A 17,984-nucleotide genomic window follows, 5' to 3' on the forward strand; every position below is an offset into this window, starting at 1 on the left:
TGACGCCTCGTAGCCTGTTTAGAAGGAGGTTGTAGCGTGCAGACTCGACCATAAACAACGTTGGTGCATACCCAGAAAACGGTCGGAAGCAAAGCAGTTCTGACGGCTACGGTCAGTAGAATGATAGTGGCGGAGTATGCAGGCCAATGCGCAGGATAAGGTAGGGCTAATGCAAGATCTAGAAAACCTTCATTGAGGTTTTGGACAAAATGGCGTTTTTGAGATGGCGTCCGAACTGGTGTGAATCTAAAAGATGAGTATAATGACGGTCGCAAACGAAGAGAACGAGAGGGAAGCATGAGACTTGGAACATCACGATCACGGCAAAATTCATCACACTACATATTTGGTTTGGTTTGGAGTAAAAAAACCGACGTATTCGAGTTTTTTCTGCTTTTAAGTAGGTCAAGCAGCATATCGGATATATATCATATAAAGAGGTTTCGCTGGAAGGAATGTTGTTTCAGAGGGTATCGCGGGATCGTGCTACATCATAATAAAACACCTGAATAATCGAGTACAAGTAGCCAAATAATGAGAGTAATGAAAGAATATTCGTAAGGATTGTTCATGAAACGCCACCCCAAGGTCCTCTTATGCGTCGCGCAAGCTGAATGTCGCGTTGCATAATAGTCACCCGTTTGGCATGCAATGCACAGAGATTGCTAAGGCAAAGAACATCTCAGTAAACTAACATGCACAATCCAATACATCACGCACGCGTCTTCGAACAGATGCACTAAGAACGCCTCTGTTGCCTCCTGCAACGCCAGCAGAGCAGAACTTTGCCACCGGAGTTCGTACATTTCACCATTTGTCGATGTGGTCATGTCCTGGGCAATTTCTCGGACCTGCAATAGCATGAACTCAAAATTAGGAACGAGCAAGACCAAAACGACACGTACCAGACGCGAAAAAGGTAGCTTCCGAAGTAACAGATCTGTGCTCTTCTGATACTTGCGAATCTCGCGCAATGCCACCGTACCAGGTCGAAACCTTCGACCTTTCTTCGGTGGCTCGTCTGAGGATAACTTGAATGAATATATCAAGTGTCATTTTCGGTGTAAGATCGTACCGTCTTGCCGAACAGTTGTTGAAGATCGACGAGGGGCTTTTCCTCCTGTGCTCTTGCGGGCTGTGTTAGTCTTCGACTTTTTTGCAGGAGAGCCTGCTTCCGAGACGCCCGAAGGACGAGATTTGCGTTTCGATCCCACCGTCTGAGCCATTTGTCACGAGAGTTGAGGCGAAAGAAGAATAATGGATGGTGGACTGATGTCCAAAGCCGGATTAGGCAATAAAGTTTAGACGCTAACAATTTGAACAATAACTTTATGTCTATCTATCAGTAACCGGTCACTGAGTAAAAATTTCCCTGTTCTTGCAAACGCCAATGAGATCTGTGTATTTCTATTTCGATGGAAATAGAGATGGGAGCTTTGAAGCTCGAAGGCTCTTAGTGTCCATTCGCCATCTTCGCCAACTTCTTCGACTGTCTTCAACTTCCATCATTCATTTCTTCGTTATGCCACTTCTTGCGTTCTCATGAGTGAACGATCTGGCTTGCAAGACTGTATCTCGCGCAGTTCAATGTGTTAGTTCAATTGAAATTCAGCGTAATCCTATTACACTGTAGCAATAGAATCGTGATACCTCAGGATACGTCTGGATACCTCTTAGTCGAGTTTCCTTCCATTTGATTTTAAAGAAGGGATAGTTTATACAAAAACATGGATTCAGACTTGTCATGATTCACACCTGAGGCCTGAGGAGGGCTCGACGACGGCAACAGCGGCTAGTTTTAGAAAGTAATTGAATTATCTGACGAAGTCCGAATTAGGCAATATGCACAGTAAGGCTGAGTATATCAAGGCCATCGTGTGCGCAGTTTTTTGGCTTCGCTCTTTGCACTTAACCACCACAAGAACATGGTTGTTCCCGTTGTTACAGGCTATTATCGCTACACCGACATTTGGTTTGAGTGGTAAGCAATGTATCTCTCAAAAGGCCTTAGAGTCTTCATCGAACCTTCATCTCTCGTGCAGGCACAAACAGTGTGGCGAGGATGGAGAGGTCCTCAAAGCCATATTGGGTACGTTTATATTTGGTCATTATTTCCAGATAGATCTAATTACCTACAATACTGTAGCGCATGATGCACTTGTCAGTCCTCAGCACCCACTCCACGTTGACGGAGTCGAGGGCGTCCAGTTGTATATCGGTAAATCGACATACACGATGTTATCGATCTCTCTGCTCATTCCATATCCTGTCAGGAACTCTGAAATCGGGTGAAACACGTCTGATGTTTTCATCCAAACAAGTAGAATATGTGCGGTACTGGCTCCATGCAGTCGGCTTAACCAAGGAACCAATCGGTCTGCCTTATTCCGATTGCCTATTACGTTTGCAAGATCTTCGCGGCGTCTCGCCTCAAGCGTTCAAAACAGGCGGGGAGCTCAAAACTGCTACTAAGGTACTACTTAGGTTGTGATTACCCTCATAACATCTGCTTCTACTTCATGATCAAATAGAAAATCGAGAAGAACAATAAGAACATCAAGAAATCTAATGATCCTCCTTTGACTTTTCGTCGTTCATCCTTTGAAACAGTCCGGAAGCTATGGCAGAACAAGATTGGTATCTGGTGCTCCATTGACTTTGAATCTTGGGAGAGGGATCATACAGTTATGACCGAATTTGGTTGGTCTCGTATCCATTGGGAAGATAATCAGGAAATTCGAGAAGAAGGGCATATTATTGTCAACGAGAATCAGAAGTATACTAATGGAACATATGTTTCTGAAAATCGCAAGGTAATCTTAGTTTTCTGCACCTGCTACGGAATTTATCGATCTCTCACAGAACTACAAATGGGGTCAAAGCGAAGTCGTATCCAAAAAAGAGTTCAAATCTCGCATCCAAAATATGCTGAGTGACCTCCGACGTAATGACCACACCTTTTTGGTTTTCCACGATGCAAAAGAAGACATTGAGTAAAATTCTCCCCCTCATTTCTCGAGTTCACCACTGATATGCTGACAGTTATATGAAATCCGCTATGGTTGAGGCAGATCTGACTGGTTTGTCGTACACCTTACCAGATGGTCCTTCCCCCAAAAGTGGAGTATTCGTTGTGGACACTGCTGATCTTTTTGGCGGACTACAAGGCGAGGGGACGAGAAACCGAGGTCTGGAGCAAGTGTGCAACCAACTTCAGATCAAGACTGAGTTCCTTCACAATGCTGGCAACGACGCACATGTAAGCATCTCTTTTATCTTGTTGCATAATGCATAATTCCATTGTCTGATGACTCTCTGCTAGTATACCCTCGAAGCTTGCAAAGAAATGGCTTGTGGTGATTCCCTTGACCTTCAACGTGAAAAGCGCTGGCCTAGTAAGACTACACCAGGCACTATTACGGTGAATATCGATGCTTTAGAGCAGGAGGAAGATGCCTCTGACGAAGAGGGTTTGTTCATGAGTGCTTTGAGTTGAAGAAAACGGTTCGAAAAGGAAGCGTTGTACGTGTCTCTGGACTCTTTGCTGTCTTGGAATGCTTTGTATCTATATGCGTAGTAGTAGTGCCTTTTATGATCATTCAATTTCTTGCTGCGGTGAGAAACTGAAATTTAGGCGCCAGTGTCTTGACATGGAGCTACGACCTCGTTACAACCAACCTTTCACATTATCTGAGGCTATTCTTCTTGACATATCTACTATTTCTGAAGGTCGAACAACCAATCCCATCTTTGAGGCCCAGACATCTCATTTCCGTAGTCAGAAATAACCAGGCTGCAATACTCGATCAAACGTCTACGCGAAACACAGGAGACACTTCAGGAAGTCATCGACGAAGCGGAATCGCCTGGAGCAGTGGACGTGGAGATCGTGCAAGCTTTCAAAGAGAATCAAGAAGTCATGTGCGTAGCCCTGCTTGATCGGTAGTGGTGCCTTCACTGAGCTGGATAGATAATGTAGAGGTTCTCAGGAAGAGCGCATCCTCATTCTCAAGCTCGCATTGGCCGATAAAGGTGTCAGCTCAGGTGCCCATTACGATGTTGACACTAGTACTCAAATGACTGCGAAATCACCTCTGCATGATTTCGACTTCGGCGAGGATCACAATGGTCCTGGATCCATCGAAGAAGACGATTCAGGAGGACTTCATCTGTAGACCAAACGTAGGTACTTCTTTCCAATATCCATAATTTCGATTTATTTATTTATAAGTATGATACAGCGAGAATGTACAAAATACAATGTATACCCGGAGTCCATGCTAGATCACGATCCGAACTTAGAAGAGCGTAACAGATATGACTTGAGATGCTTCGGAAACTTCAAGAATAATACCGTCATATCCGTAAACTGCGATAACGAGAACGAGTTAGCCTAAGAATAATCCCTTGAATGAAAGCTCACGACGCGTTGTTGCGCTGGGAAGCGTGATGTCCTCCTCGTCATTGGTACGGTCAAGCAACATGGACGGGGGAGGCTCTCTTGGACTCAGGAAATGGCTAATGGTCTCAAACTGTTCTGCTGTGAGTCGACAAATAGATATTGGTTTTCTAACACCCACCCGGTCATAGAACCGCTTTCTCGGAGGGGTGTCTGAAAGTGTAGTTAGCATAGTTCAAATCCTGAGTCCAGTCGTCTTCACCATCTTCGTCATCCTCTGGTTTCCCTTCTATTTCCCAATTGCATCGCTTGTAAACCTGGAAAAGTGGTGATCCAGGCTAGCCCCCAATTAAACCTCCGCGTATGACTTCGAAATGACTCGAACCTACCACGTTCGATTGCAAGATAATCTTCTTGACAACATGATTCTTCCCTGAGATGTAAAAATCTATTCCATGCTGGAAGTAATTGTAGAAATCTGGAGAGAATATAAATTGTGAGTAAACAGTGGGTGTTCAAAATTGTCCCACATCCAGTATCAGATTCATCTTGAAGGGAAGAGTGTATTGTCATTCGATCATCTTCTTTGTAATGAACGCGAAGGGGACGACCAAGAGAGACAGCTAGATCTTGGGCAGTTGTAGTACCGATGCGGACATGTAGTGAAGCTGTGTTTGAGGGGTAGAATTGTAATGTCACTCCATCATGCACCTTTACGCAAAAGTATATTAGGTACAGTACTGGATACAAATCTGCACAACACACCTTTACGATTGCCAATGCAATATCACTGTTCATTATAGGACATTCTGCAACTTCACCCAGAGCATCCCCTTGCTCCGTGTCGACTTCTTTCTGTGAGATAAGAACTCGCTTCACTTCCTGCAATCTATCTTCATTGTGTGCGTTGCCCTTACGACCTTCGCCGATGCCCTCTTCTTCAAAACTGAACCAAACTCCTGGATATCGCAAGTCATCTCCAGGATACGTAGGGCCAAAGTTTCGACTGATACCAACTCTTCTGAGAACCTCATCTGCAGACGAAAGCACACTGCCCTTATAATGAAGCGTCACCGGAGGGCTTGTATCCCTCAGCTTCCGGACGCATATCGTCCGCAATCGCTGATGTTTGCCGGAGAATAAAAGGTCAAGGTGTGGCCTAAGATGAAGAATGATTGGTGTGGTGGAAGAGGCGTCAGGATCGTACTTGATGTCGACCTGGGGGAACAAGTGCTGCATTTGACGAATCATGTTTATGATATTCCAGAGGGAAGCCCCTGCGAAGGACTCAAACGCTGCATTGAATGACGTGCAAAAGATTTTTACCCAGTTCAAACGCACCCAAGCCAAAACCAGGACGAAGTTCTACGTCTAGGGTAGGAAACATCGTAAAGGGAAGGAAGAAGTTCGTGTTCGCCACGTGAAATCGCGTTGTGTCACGCGCAAATCTGCCTGCACAAGAATCAGATCCTGCTTTGTTCAACGACTTTGACGCGTCGCACCTTCTAGCTTCTCCGTTTACTACAGGTCCTGCAGCTCAGAGACTTACGCAATGTCAGATGCGCGTCAGCGAACCATTCTCAAGGTATGTATATGTATGTGCTCAGAGCTCGGACGCGAGACGCTGAGTAACGATCCAAGGTCTTTCGTAAATTCAGCAATTCCCTGGGGCCGGACACCTTGGACTTCTTGGAGCAAATTTTGGATGCACATGAAATCCAGGATATCGATGTTGAGTCGTCGATCGAGACTCTTGCCAAGGAATATAACAAGCAGGATGGCAAGTGAGCCATTACTTGACTCTCTGCTGACACTCATCTTGTCCTAAGATGCAACAATGAAGGTCTCGATCGAAGTCCTACAGAAAGTTTATGAAAGACTTCAGGATCAAGGTCAAAGTCAAGTAGAAGCAGAAGCTCTTGACCCGGACAGTCATCTCCATTTCATCAACGCCTTTGAAATGCCTAGTTGGCATTGGTCTATCGAACGTGGAACATTTGAAAAGTAATCACCTACTCGACGTATTATTTCAACCTTACCGACTGCATCGTAGAGCTGCCGTCCCGCCTACTATGTCAGGCTCTGCTGATTCGCGTGTATCCGCGGTCCGAGATCGCTTGAATGTGATCAAGCAATGTGTCTTACGGAACGAACATTTTGCACCCTCGACTCTTCCTTCGCGGGACAGGGATCGTCTTGTCACAGTAAGCATCAGACCTGTGTTGCGTATCGTGCCCATTATAACCTTATAACCCTCCGTACAGCTCAAATCGACGAAACAGTTGCTGGGCAGAGCAGGCGAACGGTTCTTACTCTTGGGAATGCTTGCTCGCTCCAAAGAAGGAAAGCTAGTCCTAGAGGATACTGATGGAAGCGTCGAATTGGATTTCTCACAATTGGTAAGAAGGTTTTGCGAGTTCCATGAAGCATCTTCCTTCAACACTCGACCCAGGATGGACCAGGGGATGGCCTCTTCACTGAGGGGTGCTTTGCTCTCGTTGAAGGAGAATACACAGATGAAAGCAAGCTGGAAATCATTGCCATTGGTCAACCTCCTTGTGAGTCTAGACAGACTGCACGGTATGCAAATACACTCTATTTTTGTCGAACATTAACTAACAGAACTGTAGGTCAATCTATGGACATATTGACTTTCTTGGAAAGGCGTCTACATCTCTACTAGATGACGTGTGAACTAAACCTATGGAAGAGATTCACTGTGCTAACATGTTTTCTTAGGAAAAACTTTCCGTTCGTGTTCAAGAGGAACTTTCGGACCTACACTTTTTTTTCCTGTCAGACGTCTGGCTGGATCACCCCTTCACCCTACCCGGCATTAGGAAAATGCTAGATAATTGCGTAGAGAATGATTTTATTCCAAAAGTAATCGTCCTGTGTGGTAATTTCACAAGTGAATCCATCACTCATGGCAATGCGCGAGATATAAACCGCTACCAAGGTCTTTCTGTAGGAATCTTATTCATATGCTAATGTTAACACCTTGATATTGCAGATAATTTTGACGCACTGGCCGATCTCATTGCCTCTTACACTTCCATAACACGTACAACACATTTTGTACTGGTACCTGGGCCGTTAGACCTAACGCTGAACGCAATCTTGCCCCGACAGCCGATATTGTCTAGTCTGCTTTCGCGCATAAGATCGAAAATTCCGAAAGTCCATTTGGGGTCAAACCCTTGTCGCATGAAGTTTTTCGACCAGGAGATCGTCATATACAGAGAAGACTGCATGGCCAAAATGCTAAGAAATGTGGTGGGTATCGGCATAAAACCAGACGTCAATAGTGACGATCTGAAGCGCTTCGTGAGTTGTTCCCTCCGTCTGCTTGCGACGCATTTCTTGAACGCACCATAGCTGGTACAAACCATTTTAGATCAAGCGCACCTAAGCCCTTTGACAATCAACGTTCAGCCCACTCTATCAGAGTACGATCATTCTCTTCGTTTGTATCCATTACCAACAGCGGTATGTATATACATTTAGAGATTCGTTCCCCACTCTGAGCAACGCCATCCAGCTGGTCCTTGCAGACAAATATGACAGATACAAAATAACATATACCGGGTGTCATGTATTCAACCCAGGTAGCTTTGTTGGCAGCTCGTTTGTTTTTTCCACATATAAGCCTGCAGAAATTAATTCAGAGGAATGGTAAGTGGATTTATTGTGGGACGCCATGGCGGAACCTAACTTGCACGATATAGTATACTCGAAATGGAACAAATTGAATAGTATTTTGTATTGCGTGCTGTTCGAGTCTAATTAGTCTGAATAGAAGCGTGAAATGTACTGCTTTGACTATTGCCGAAAGAACCGAGTCCGGCGACGGCACTGATGACATAAGAAACACTTCGACGGCCACGGGCAATTGTGAGAAACTCACTATTGCGATGAACCTCTTACACCTAAACACCTAAATTGATTTTCACCTTCACTTCTACCCTGGCACCAGTAGCACAGAAGGAACTGGAACCTAGCACGGGCCGACGTCATTCGTTTGGAAATATCAAAGTATTATCTTGATTCTTAGAACGGCGAGTATCTTATTGCTAACTGTCAGTTGCGCAGCTCAACTTTTTCTCATAGATTATGTCTATCTTCCATCTATTTTACTATCTTACTATCCCATGTGAAGTCATTCTTTTTTGGAACCCATCAAGTCAATGGTTGGCTGCCCTCATTCTCCTGATTCGATTCATCGTCTTCGGCCTTCTCCTTCGCACGTATATCGTACCTTGGCTCTTCCTACGCTTTTCTCGTCACATTCGCATCCGGAGTGTTAGTTTGCGCTCCATTCGTGGGCTGTATGTTAGCCATGGGAATGGAACATGGGGGGTCGAGCGTTTGAGCTACTCGTGGTCTCGTGTAGATGGCGCGAGGCATCTGACCATCAAAGTGGAGGGTTTAACGGGAGAGATCTCCAGATTCGACCTGGAGCCCAGCATCTCTGATGGTCACAAGAGATCTATGACTGCTGTGGTAACTTCTGCTGCCTCTCAAAATATCTGGCGAATAACGTCGGGGATTGTTTCCGCTCTGGATCCAATATTTCGTCCTCCCATTCGGGGTGTGGCTACGTATATTCTCCGATGGGTTATATTTTGGGCCCCAGGTATTACGTCGGCGGTGTTCTTCGATATATATCCCGCCACGTTCAAATTTACTGGTTCTCTGGAATGCGAAGTAACGATTGAGAAGGTTCATCTACATACTTTACTTGACTTCCGTCAAGGTCAGGACTTGGACGATAACGGGACAGAAAAGAAAGCTCCTCCACTCCGTTCCAAGAAATCGTTCAGTATGACTGCCTGGAAATCGCGTCTTACACGCAGTTTCGAGCGCACATGGGATAGAGCAATCGAAACGAGGGAAGGTGTGGCTAGCTTCGCGGTGGAACTTGATAATATCAAGGGTTATCTCCCCTCAGGTGGGTTACTCTGGCTCGATTCAGGCTCTTTCCGTTGAACTAATTTCTTAGACTCGACATTCTTTCGTATACCTGGTGCTGTCACACTACACTCGACCACGACATTCGATCCAAAACGGAGAAGGTTGCATACACACGCTCTGCAGACGAATATCAATTTTGAGGGCTGCTTTGTGGATGTGGATGTTTTACATACCCTGTTGCAAAAATACAAAGCCTCAAGGCCCCCCGCTCCTTCTCCAAAAGAAGATATTCCTCTATTGAGCCCCACTCTTTCCTTTGTGTCTCGAGGGACCACTTTTCTACGGTCGCCTCTATCCGCCGACTCTGCTTTCTCATCAATTTATAGTCCATCGTCCCCCATCCTCGAATCTATCACTGTAAGTTGTCAGATTATCACCAGTATCTGTGTTCATAGTTTCCGTTCAGGCCTCAATCTTACCTCGACGACACGGTTACCGCCCTTGCATGAAATTAAGAGATACCAGAAACCAAGTAGGTCTCAGACTTTTAATTAGCTTCTCGCACTTTTGACAGTGGTAATCAGGCGTTGATATCATTTCTGGACTCAATACAACTTCACATAAGTTTTGTATCGTTGTCTACCTCACCAAACGCCAATCTGGACTCGTACCGGCTTATCGTTGAGGACATAAACGTCAATGTCGGGCTCAGCAACTTCGACCGGAATTTACTGCATCGTAAATTGGCTGGAAGAAACGACCCCAAGGAAGCTTTTGACTCTGATATCTATTCGTTGGATGTGAATGTCAATGGGATTCAGCTTACACGGACCTCGGGTAGGGATAAGCTCCGTTTAGTCAACGTAGGCCCTCTAGGTTTGAACATTGTTACAACCCAATGGCCCTCTCCTCTTCTCGTCACATCACCCTTCCTAGGCGGTGATCCTAATGCTCCCACCGTTTTGTTCAAGTTAGGCGTGGACTCAGTGAGTGTAACCGACCGTTTGGATTCTTTACTAGAACTTGTCGAACAAATCCCTCATAACGAAAAATCGATTCCACCTGCTCAACCTTCATTCTCTCTCATTCCAGTTCCTCGAATAGAAATAGAAGTCAGTTGCGGACCTATTCAAACTCAACTACTCGTTGGCTCACCAGAAAGCCCGCACACCATAGAAATGCGAACGGACGGTTTCCTCTTGTTGATCAACTCACATTTTGACAATCGATACCCACTCGTCGCTAGTACTCTGGCTGAATTCGACAAGCTCCTTTTACGAATGGTCTTCGAACTATCGTTCATTTGGAAGCCAACCTTCATTCGAATCCGTTCCCGGCAATCCAAACGAGCCAGTGTTGTCTCCGATTTTGCGGAAGATCCTGCTCTCGTATCTCTTGATGCGATTGAGGCTGTCGGCAAGGGTGACATTTTAGCTGAAATTAGAGATGACACTCAAAATACACCAAGCATCGACTTGTCAACATTGGTCTCTGATATCAGTTTTTCGTCAGACGCTTTATGCCTAGAACTCTGGCATCCAGAGGTACTTGATGCCCTAGTTGAACTCTTAGAAGTCCTTCCTTCTGCTGTGAAGGAGGGCAATTCACACAAGTCTCTCCAAGCGAGATTACCACTAGGTTGCAGTGCTACGGTTTCATTGAGCCGATTTGTCATTTTTGTTACAGCTTCTGAACTAAATCCCAATGATAACCTGGAGTTGTCTCGTGGTTTCGCTTTACGTGTAACTGGCATGTCGGCACAATATTGTGCTCTACACTACACTCATCTGCAGCGGTACAAGGAACCAATAAATCTGTCATCATCAAGAATCAAACTATTCTTGCCCAAGGAGCGTAGTGTTGCTGCCTGGGAAGAGGCAAAAAGAAGTGCATCGATTTCTACTTTCATGAGTCTTTCCTTCCTGCGGCTCTCATTACGGAGTGCCATCTCCACCCAATATTCCACTGATGATCCCTTCATCGCTGAACGTGACAACCCCGCTTTCGAGAACAGAGATTGTCTACAAATGCATGGCTTTTTGACCGACGCCCGTCTCCATGGTCAAGGCGGAAAAGAGGTTTTAGACATCATGATGAGAGTTCCATACGTGCAAGCAATGGTCCAGGTTGCGGATGTCTATAGCGTTATGCTTGCAGCTCGGACACTGAAGACACTATCTACAACTCGCCCTCGAGCCAGCGCTAGTGAGAATACTCGCCATGTGAGTGGGAGTATATTACTGTCTCTCCAAGTCACCGCTACAGTTGATAATCTACAAGCACATTTTGTCCTTCGCAATTCGAAGATCTTTTGTCGCCTCGATTCTCTATCTACACATCTCATTTCTGATGGTCCACTGACGGTGGGATGGGACAAACTTGTATTATGGACACGCGTTCCTGCAGCTGTAAATCGTTGGCAACAGAGAATAGGGCAGAAGTGGGAGGAGTTTTTGACTCTGCAAAAGTGGAATGTTTGTCTCAAGCAACAACCTGCTGTCGGCAACTCAGTTTCGGTAGAGGGGGTTGCTGCACGTGTCCGCATCCCTTTCGGTTTCATCTTGGCTGATCTGGTCCTTGACGTCAGCGTAGTGATAAAAGCGCTACGGCATCTTCACCTGATAACAACATCGAATCTCTTTTCACCTTTTCCTAAACCTGAAGCCGAGGCGCCGAAAGCAGTTCCAAATCTATCTGTACAAGTGGGGTATTTGTCTCTTGAAGCTGCAGATGATCCCCTGGAGACCAAACTCGGTCGTATCTTCAAAGTAGGTCTCGATGCTGTGAAGAATCGTATGGATCGCGAGGATGCGTTCGCTGTCAAGGTGAACAACATTTTAGCCACACAAGGTGCTCAGACTCCTGAAAGGGATGCGGACTGGGAATTCTCAACCCACCATTCTGTTTCTATTCAAGACGCCCGAGATAGACTTGACCAAGTCCATGTTCTTGACTGGGTCATGCGGCTCGAGCGACTCAAGAACGAGCAGAAAGAGGTCCAAGCAGAATTATTCCGACAGTTACATCCTTCTCCCACTAGCAGAGGCGTTAATATCCCAACCATCATTCCGTGTACTCCAGTAAAAGAGGATCCACCGCTGATTAGAACCACAATCACCAATCTCTCAATGATCATTTCCAGACCGACATTTCCTCTGGAATGCACTCCTGATTTCTTGTTCGAGCAAGGCCAACTCCCTAAAGATACACAATATAGTCTTCTGATTCCACTACATCTACATTACTCTCTCTCCTCGTTCCAGGTCACCTTGCGAGATTATCCGTTGGCAATGGTGGACATACCTGCACACCCTGACCCTACTTTGGCCGCTCTAGAGTTTGACACTGATCTAGTGATCGCCGAAGAGATGGGGACTGACCTCTCCATCGACTGGGTAGAATGTCCCATCATACTGCCAGAAACCGAGTATCTCGATGTAGAACCTTTCTACCTCATGGTTCCTAAAACCATCATGCCTGTGAAGACATATGCTAACCCTGAAGTCAAGGTTACCACTGCCAATCCAACCACGTTTTGCTGGGGCGTAAGTTATGGTCCAGCTACACAAGATCTCATGAGGATCGTCGATACTCTGTCGAGCTCGCCGCGTGACCCTTCCCCTCCTTTGGGCTTCTGGGATAAGGTATATGACCTTGCAGCATTGTTTATGAATTCATTAACATTCCGTGGGATATAGTTGAGACTCGTTTTCCACTGGAGCGTTCGCGCCTCCTTCAGGGGCGACATTCGACTACACATGAAAGGTACGTGGCCCCCCTCGTTTCTCATAACGGTACCCGTTTATCCTATTATCGACAGGTCTTCGTGATCCTTACGAGATCATCGATGTTGGCGCAGGGTTCTTGTACTCCTGGCAAGGTCATACAAAGCTGCTCATCGGCCGCAAGAATGACGACGGAGAACTCATTCAAGTCATCAGTGACTCGATGGTTATTGCGATCCCGAAGTCAGTATCTGTTGTTCACCTATTTCTCAACTAACGACTGTCATCATAGCTTGGAAAAACTTCCGAGGAAATATCCGTCTTCTGTCAGGAAAATCTGCGCTAAGTTTCTATCTGGAGTTAAATTTGGTCTCGGCTTTGCCCTTGAGCGAAGTTGTGGAACAAACTGCCATAGCTGCACCGGTTCACCTTTTCATCGCCAGTGCCGCTTCTTTGACTTCATGCCACACTACTTGGTGAGGTTAGAGAAAAAGCCGGGCACTCCCGATTTAAATGTCAGTATGATTCTCGATACCTTTGTAGAATTCATCTTACATGTTATTTAGGGCCCCGCGGACTCTTATTCCGAATTCCGGTCGGATTTCATCCATCTTTCAATATCTTTGACGGCATCTACACGAAGTCTGAAGCCCGGAACAGAAACTGAATTTAGCAGTCTGCATTTGACTCCCAAGACTTTCACCCACTTCTGGTCATGGTGGACTCTTTTCGATGGTGTTTTATCCCTTCCAATAAGGCATGGTTCGTACTTTCCCCGTCGAATAATCTCGCCCAAAATTGGGCGTCATCTGGCTACACTCAAATACCGTTTGCTTGTTCCAAAATTGTTTGTCATGCACGGCTACGTCGACGATTCCCGAGAAAGTAAGAATTGATTGCTTGACTTAGTATAATTCATTTAATCTATCTGCCTCCTACAGCTTGGATTGACGGGGTAACCCCCTGGGTTGGCGTTAAAGCAATGATTGAAGATTTCCAAGTAGACATGCACCAAAGGGACCAGGAGATGACCACCACTGAAACTTTGTCTTCCTCATCGAAAGTCAATCGTCGGAAAGCTTTCTATGCAGCTGAGGTGGTCATGAAAAATCTCGATCTGCGCTGTAAGCTGTCCACCCGACATCGAGGAATGATGATCTGATCTGCGCCCAGCTTTGGTTGCTATCTTTAAAGAACCGTTGAAACAATCAGTAGGAGTTTCAGTACCTTCTCAAAGAAGCAGTTACCGTTCTCGCGAAGACTTGCCGTCCATTGAGCTGACATCTCTATGGCATAATGTCGATGATTTTGTTGAGACAGACTGGTCAACGTCTATCGAACCAAACCTTCATATACTTCCTGTAGCATCGTGTCCCCGAATCAGCTATTTCAAGAAAAACACTGCGTTAGTGGACAACCCACTGGAGCGTAGTAAGTTCGGGAATGAACACACCCATCAATGTTTACTAGGCAAGGAGCCTTGTAAGTCATACATCAAGTCACAATTGAAATATATTGCTGAACCACTTCTCTTAGCTGTCCCTCATATTCAAATGACTTTGGCTTCTGAACGAATAGACCAGTTGAACACAATCTCAGCCGCAGATCGTAATTTCAGTTCTGAGGTATTCACCGCAATTCAACAGATTCATGCGGATACTAATTCGAGAACTAGTCAACTGCCCAGAAGATGATACCGTTACTTCAAAGATACGTCAACCATCTGCTCGACACTGAAGATGGACAAACGCAAGATGCCACTCCATACAATTACTCGATGCCTGCGGATTCAGTCTCTGCTGATGAATGGGCCGAATTTGACAATGTATTTCAGATACATTGTCCTAAACTGTTTGTCGACAGCGCCGTTCGTGATGTGAGCCTACCTTTCGATTTTTAGAAACAGATATCCCTCAATTAGGCTGCAGATAATGATGCAGTACTACCACTGTTCGCGCGATCGTAGAGGATTTGAATATCACATGGCAACTCGGTTTGTAACCTTCATTTACAGTGAATACGTCTCTGATTTCTTTTTTGCAACAGAGCGGTCAAGTTTATAAGAGATCAAGCTGAAGCTATACTTGCAACTGAAGCTACCATTGACTCAGACGAACAGAAGACTCAAAATCCTGCTCATGTAGCTGCTTCTGCTATACGTAAAATCGTGGGAGACGCCTTCAAGTCCGGCTCAGATAATTCAAAGGTCCATGTTACGAAGGCTGAAACCTCCGCCCATTTCAATCCCATGGATGGATGGTCGGAAAGTGTTTCTCTTCGTAAGAGCCATTGTTGTTTACTCTTGAAGCCGCAAATCGTATTGCGTAATCGAGGTGAAGTGGATGAAACATGCGTTGTTGCGGCGTTACAGGCCAAACTACAATCGTTCGCGATCATGGACGACGCAAATGCAGATGATCCGGTAACTGGCAAAATAATGACAAGGTTAGAAGACATGTGGTCACCGATGCTCTTCCAATGATTATATTTTTATAGGACGTATGCCGTCTTGTCTGGAATGCAAACATTTGCACCCACGTCCACAGTGGACTCAGGTGACGGTTGTGTCCCTTTGGAAGTACTTATAGATCTCCGTTGCGAAAGTGATGCATTTGAGCGGTTAGTCCCCCAAACGGACGCGTCTCTCCAATATGATAAGTTCAACCGCCTACGGCTCCATAATAATGTCACCTCTGCGGTAGCCAGAAAATCGTCCGAGTCCACGGGCTCACTTGAAGTTGCGAATCACCTGCACGATGAGACGGTATGTCATTTATTGCCTTGTGTCCTCACTCAGAGACTGAGTATCTCAAGGATCTAATTCAAGTACAAATTCCGCGCTTTACTGTGACTGCTAGTGACCATCACTTTGAAACCATCTCCAACATCATAACCCGACTGCTTCTTTATTCCGATGCAGCCCACAAGACTCGCCTGGATCATCTGGAAACTGTCCTATTCCAATACGATTTCAATGATTTGACATCCTCCGCCGGAGTGATTTTAGACTTGCAGAGTCAAATGAGGAAAGCGCTGGATATAGAGTACCTCGCGAAAAAAAACCATCGACCCGGAGACGAAGAAGCTGAGTTCGAATTAATCCGGCTTCGCGCGCATATGTTCCTTCTTTCGGAAAGGCTGAACTTCCTGTTCGAGGCCATCAAGTTGGCACAGAGCAGACGCGACAGGCGCGATGAACAATCTGATCGAAAATCAGCAACATTACTTCATGCTTCTTCTTCCGAAATTTCTTGGCGGATGGTTGATGAAAACAGAGATTTGTTGGCAAAGCTGGCTGTCCAGAACATTGATTTTTACTGGCTCAGACGGCAGGACAGTTCGACCGTGAATCATCTGACTGTTGGAGACCTTCAAGCGTTTGATGGATCGAGAGATGCTACATGGGCCGAAATCCTTTCTAAACACGACGAGCCTGCCTACCACCCACTGCTTAAGGTATTTGGATCATTGCATGTCTCTGAGATTATTCTGATAGTAATTATAGCGGGGGTTATTTGTCCTGTCGAATTGGTCGGTGCTGCCTCCTGTGGGCGGAATCACTATCTATGAAAGCTTCGAGATCGCACTGCATCCTTTGCGGCTTCAGATTGATGCCAAAGTTGGTCGGCGGATCATGGAATACGTTTATCCCGCACGAAAACATCGCCGCAAATCCATCGAAGATGTCCTACAGCCAGAAACTGTCATGGATACTGCTATACAATCGACTTCGTTTGGTCTACCGGATAGTCCTCGTCCACATTCTGCCTTTTCGCGAGATCCTTTCGACCCTGATTCGTTTAGTTTGGCCCCTCCCTTGCGCAAGCTCGGTGCATCCCGTTCGTTCACGGATTTACGCTCCACTGCAGTTGAAGACTCTACACAAGTGATGTTGAGGCAGACTTTACAAAGAACTCGATCTTCAGAGAACTTGAAGCGTAATCAGACCTTGGTGGATGGTTTTGAGCGGGAGCCCAAACGACAAAGAACTATCAGCCATGCAAATCAGAATGGAGATGCAGCCGAAATGAAAACACGTTCTTCTCGAAAGACATTTGTATATGTCAAGATATCAAGGTATGGGGCGGTTTTCCCTTTTTGTTCGCATTTCTCAGTGAATGATGTTCTTCCAGTCTCCATCTCCTTTTGAGTGTCATGAAGGAGGATGCTTTTGTGTGTCGAGACGCCCGAATTCGTACCCGGGATTTAGAGTTTCGAAATCAAACGCTCAGTGTGAGTTCATAGAATGTGTGCTCGACTATTGCTCAGCTGGCCCCTTTTTAGTTTGAAGAGCTTGTTAACCAGTTCATCCCTTCTGATATGAGCTGGAAGGGCTGGGTCAAGATGGCTTTCCAGCAGCCTCTTGTCCCTGTCCTGCCTGTTGCTCGAGAGCTCATATCGAAAACAAAATGGATTGCCTCAAAAAGTACGGCCGCTGTCATTGAACATACTTCTCCGCCAAAATCGACTCAGCACAAAGCCATCGCTAACGTTTCTCATGCCAATAACGGTACCGAAGAAGAGAAGGGACACGAAACCCTTCCCTCGTTACCCTCTTTCCTCGATGCTCCACCGCCGCCACCACCTCGTCACTGGAAGAAAACTTCGCATAGGAAAGTAGAGGCTGCAACAATACTTGGCGCTGGCCCTCTTACTGTCGATCCAGAGCCCATCGACGATGAAGAGTTTGGTGCAGCAAATGTGTCAAGGCCCCCTGGTCGCAAGAGGGTGCTTTCTCTTTTTAGCCGTTCTTCCTCCAAGTCGGGAAAAATTGAAACCTCTATCAATGGGGTATGTCACTTCAAATTTTAAGTTCGATGTGTCGTCTCAACCCTCCATTTTACAGTCTGGCTCTCGACATCGGCAATCTACTGACCGATAAGATAATATTATGTAACGTATGCGTCATGCAGATAGGGCCTTCGGCTATATTGTCTCCTAATTTC

At 45.8% G+C, this 17,984-nt stretch overlaps 6 protein-coding genes across 6 annotated transcripts; 4 read left to right on the top strand and 2 right to left on the bottom strand.

Annotated features, from left to right (window-relative positions):
* Positions 1 to 319: 319 nt before the first annotated feature.
* C8R40DRAFT_1099172 (histone-fold-containing protein) lies at positions 320 to 1,279 on the bottom strand. The gene is made up of 4 exons (XM_046227845.1): positions 1,076 to 1,279; positions 906 to 1,021; positions 721 to 851; positions 320 to 665 (listed from the first exon to the last, which is right to left on the bottom strand). The coding sequence occupies exons 1-4, from the start codon at positions 1,224 to 1,226 to the stop codon at positions 569 to 571; spliced, it is 495 nt and encodes a 164-aa protein (XP_046087377.1). The 5' UTR covers positions 1,227 to 1,279; the 3' UTR covers positions 320 to 568.
* A 574-nt stretch (positions 1,280 to 1,853) lies between these two features.
* On the top strand, positions 1,854 to 3,623 carry C8R40DRAFT_1099174 (uncharacterized protein). The gene is made up of 8 exons (XM_046227846.1): positions 1,854 to 1,981; positions 2,043 to 2,089; positions 2,147 to 2,218; positions 2,274 to 2,473; positions 2,532 to 2,813; positions 2,863 to 2,993; positions 3,043 to 3,259; positions 3,323 to 3,623. The coding sequence occupies exons 1-8, from the start codon at positions 1,926 to 1,928 to the stop codon at positions 3,494 to 3,496; spliced, it is 1,179 nt and encodes a 392-aa protein (XP_046087378.1). The 5' UTR covers positions 1,854 to 1,925; the 3' UTR covers positions 3,497 to 3,623.
* A 27-nt stretch (positions 3,624 to 3,650) lies between these two features.
* C8R40DRAFT_1042409 (uncharacterized protein) lies at positions 3,651 to 4,175 on the top strand (the record flags this gene model as incomplete). Its single annotated transcript, XM_046224080.1, has 3 exons — positions 3,651 to 3,729; positions 3,783 to 3,921; positions 3,980 to 4,175. The coding sequence occupies 3 exons, from the start codon at positions 3,651 to 3,653 to the stop codon at positions 4,173 to 4,175; spliced, it is 414 nt and encodes a 137-aa protein (XP_046087379.1).
* A 123-nt stretch (positions 4,176 to 4,298) lies between these two features.
* C8R40DRAFT_1160141 (uncharacterized protein) lies at positions 4,299 to 5,786 on the bottom strand (the record flags this gene model as incomplete). Its single annotated transcript, XM_046229972.1, has 8 exons — positions 4,299 to 4,369; positions 4,424 to 4,532; positions 4,581 to 4,612; positions 4,662 to 4,737; positions 4,789 to 4,877; positions 4,906 to 5,110; positions 5,165 to 5,676; positions 5,726 to 5,786. 8 exons carry the CDS (start codon positions 5,784 to 5,786, stop codon positions 4,299 to 4,301), a joined length of 1,155 nt encoding a protein of 384 aa, XP_046087380.1.
* Positions 5,787 to 5,951: 165 nt separating this feature from the next.
* C8R40DRAFT_1160142 (DNA polymerase alpha/epsilon subunit B-domain-containing protein) lies at positions 5,952 to 8,078 on the top strand (the record flags this gene model as incomplete). Its single annotated transcript, XM_046229973.1, has 11 exons — positions 5,952 to 5,984; positions 6,041 to 6,179; positions 6,229 to 6,403; positions 6,453 to 6,603; positions 6,664 to 6,798; positions 6,852 to 6,979; positions 7,030 to 7,087; positions 7,139 to 7,358; positions 7,413 to 7,726; positions 7,778 to 7,888; positions 7,941 to 8,078. The coding sequence occupies 11 exons, from the start codon at positions 5,952 to 5,954 to the stop codon at positions 8,076 to 8,078; spliced, it is 1,602 nt and encodes a 533-aa protein (XP_046087381.1).
* A 154-nt stretch (positions 8,079 to 8,232) lies between these two features.
* On the top strand, positions 8,233 to 17,980 carry C8R40DRAFT_1099185 (golgi-body localization protein domain-containing protein). The gene is made up of 22 exons (XM_046227847.1): positions 8,233 to 8,254; positions 8,307 to 8,457; positions 8,510 to 9,350; positions 9,402 to 9,730; positions 9,780 to 9,845; positions 9,898 to 12,957; positions 13,012 to 13,078; positions 13,134 to 13,281; positions 13,331 to 13,553; positions 13,605 to 13,923; positions 13,980 to 14,162; positions 14,212 to 14,520; positions 14,575 to 14,663; positions 14,714 to 14,914; positions 14,967 to 15,031; positions 15,085 to 15,483; positions 15,535 to 15,802; positions 15,853 to 16,494; positions 16,544 to 17,115; positions 17,172 to 17,271; positions 17,323 to 17,829; positions 17,885 to 17,980. Exons 3-22 carry the CDS (start codon positions 8,513 to 8,515, stop codon positions 17,918 to 17,920), a joined length of 8,421 nt encoding a protein of 2,806 aa, XP_046087382.1. The 5' UTR covers positions 8,233 to 8,254; positions 8,307 to 8,457; positions 8,510 to 8,512; the 3' UTR covers positions 17,921 to 17,980.
* Positions 17,981 to 17,984: the final 4 nt, after the last annotated feature.

Source organism: Lentinula edodes (genome assembly GCF_021015755.1).
Source record: "Lentinula edodes strain Le(Bin) 0899 ss11 chromosome Unknown C8R40scaffold_13, whole genome shotgun sequence".
Lineage (NCBI taxonomy): Eukaryota > Fungi > Basidiomycota > Agaricomycetes > Agaricales > Omphalotaceae > Lentinula > Lentinula edodes.

What these genes read in the sequence shown, in the direction of transcription:
- C8R40DRAFT_1099185 (XM_046227847.1), top strand. Translation starts at nt 8,513, where the DNA reads ATGTCTATCTTCCATCTATTTTACTATCTTACTATCCCATGTGAAGTC. An exon ending in CCTACCACCCACTGCTTAAG is followed by an intron (nt 16,495 to 16,543) that starts GTATTTGGATCA and finishes TAGTAATTATAG; the next exon opens with CGGGGGTTATTTGTCCTGTC. An exon ending in TTGAAACCTCTATCAATGGG is followed by an intron (nt 17,830 to 17,884) that starts GTATGTCACTTC and finishes TCCATTTTACAG; the next exon opens with TCTGGCTCTCGACATCGGCA.
- C8R40DRAFT_1099174 (XM_046227846.1), top strand. Translation starts at nt 1,926, where the DNA reads ATGGTTGTTCCCGTTGTTACAGGCTATTATCGCTACACCGACATTTGG. An exon ending in ACCGACATTTGGTTTGAGTG is followed by an intron (nt 1,982 to 2,042) that starts GTAAGCAATGTA and finishes TCTCTCGTGCAG; the next exon opens with GCACAAACAGTGTGGCGAGG. An exon ending in ATGCTGGCAACGACGCACAT is followed by an intron (nt 3,260 to 3,322) that starts GTAAGCATCTCT and finishes ACTCTCTGCTAG; the next exon opens with TATACCCTCGAAGCTTGCAA.
- C8R40DRAFT_1099172 (XM_046227845.1), bottom strand. Translation starts at nt 1,226, where the DNA reads ATGGCTCAGACGGTGGGATCGAAACGCAAATCTCGTCCTTCGGGCGTC. An exon ending in AACAACTGTTCGGCAAGACG is followed by an intron (nt 1,022 to 1,075) that starts GTACGATCTTAC and finishes AGTTATCCTCAG; the next exon opens with ACGAGCCACCGAAGAAAGGT. An exon ending in GTGCATCTGTTCGAAGACGC is followed by an intron (nt 666 to 720) that starts GTGCGTGATGTA and finishes TCTTTGCCTTAG; the next exon opens with CAATCTCTGTGCATTGCATG.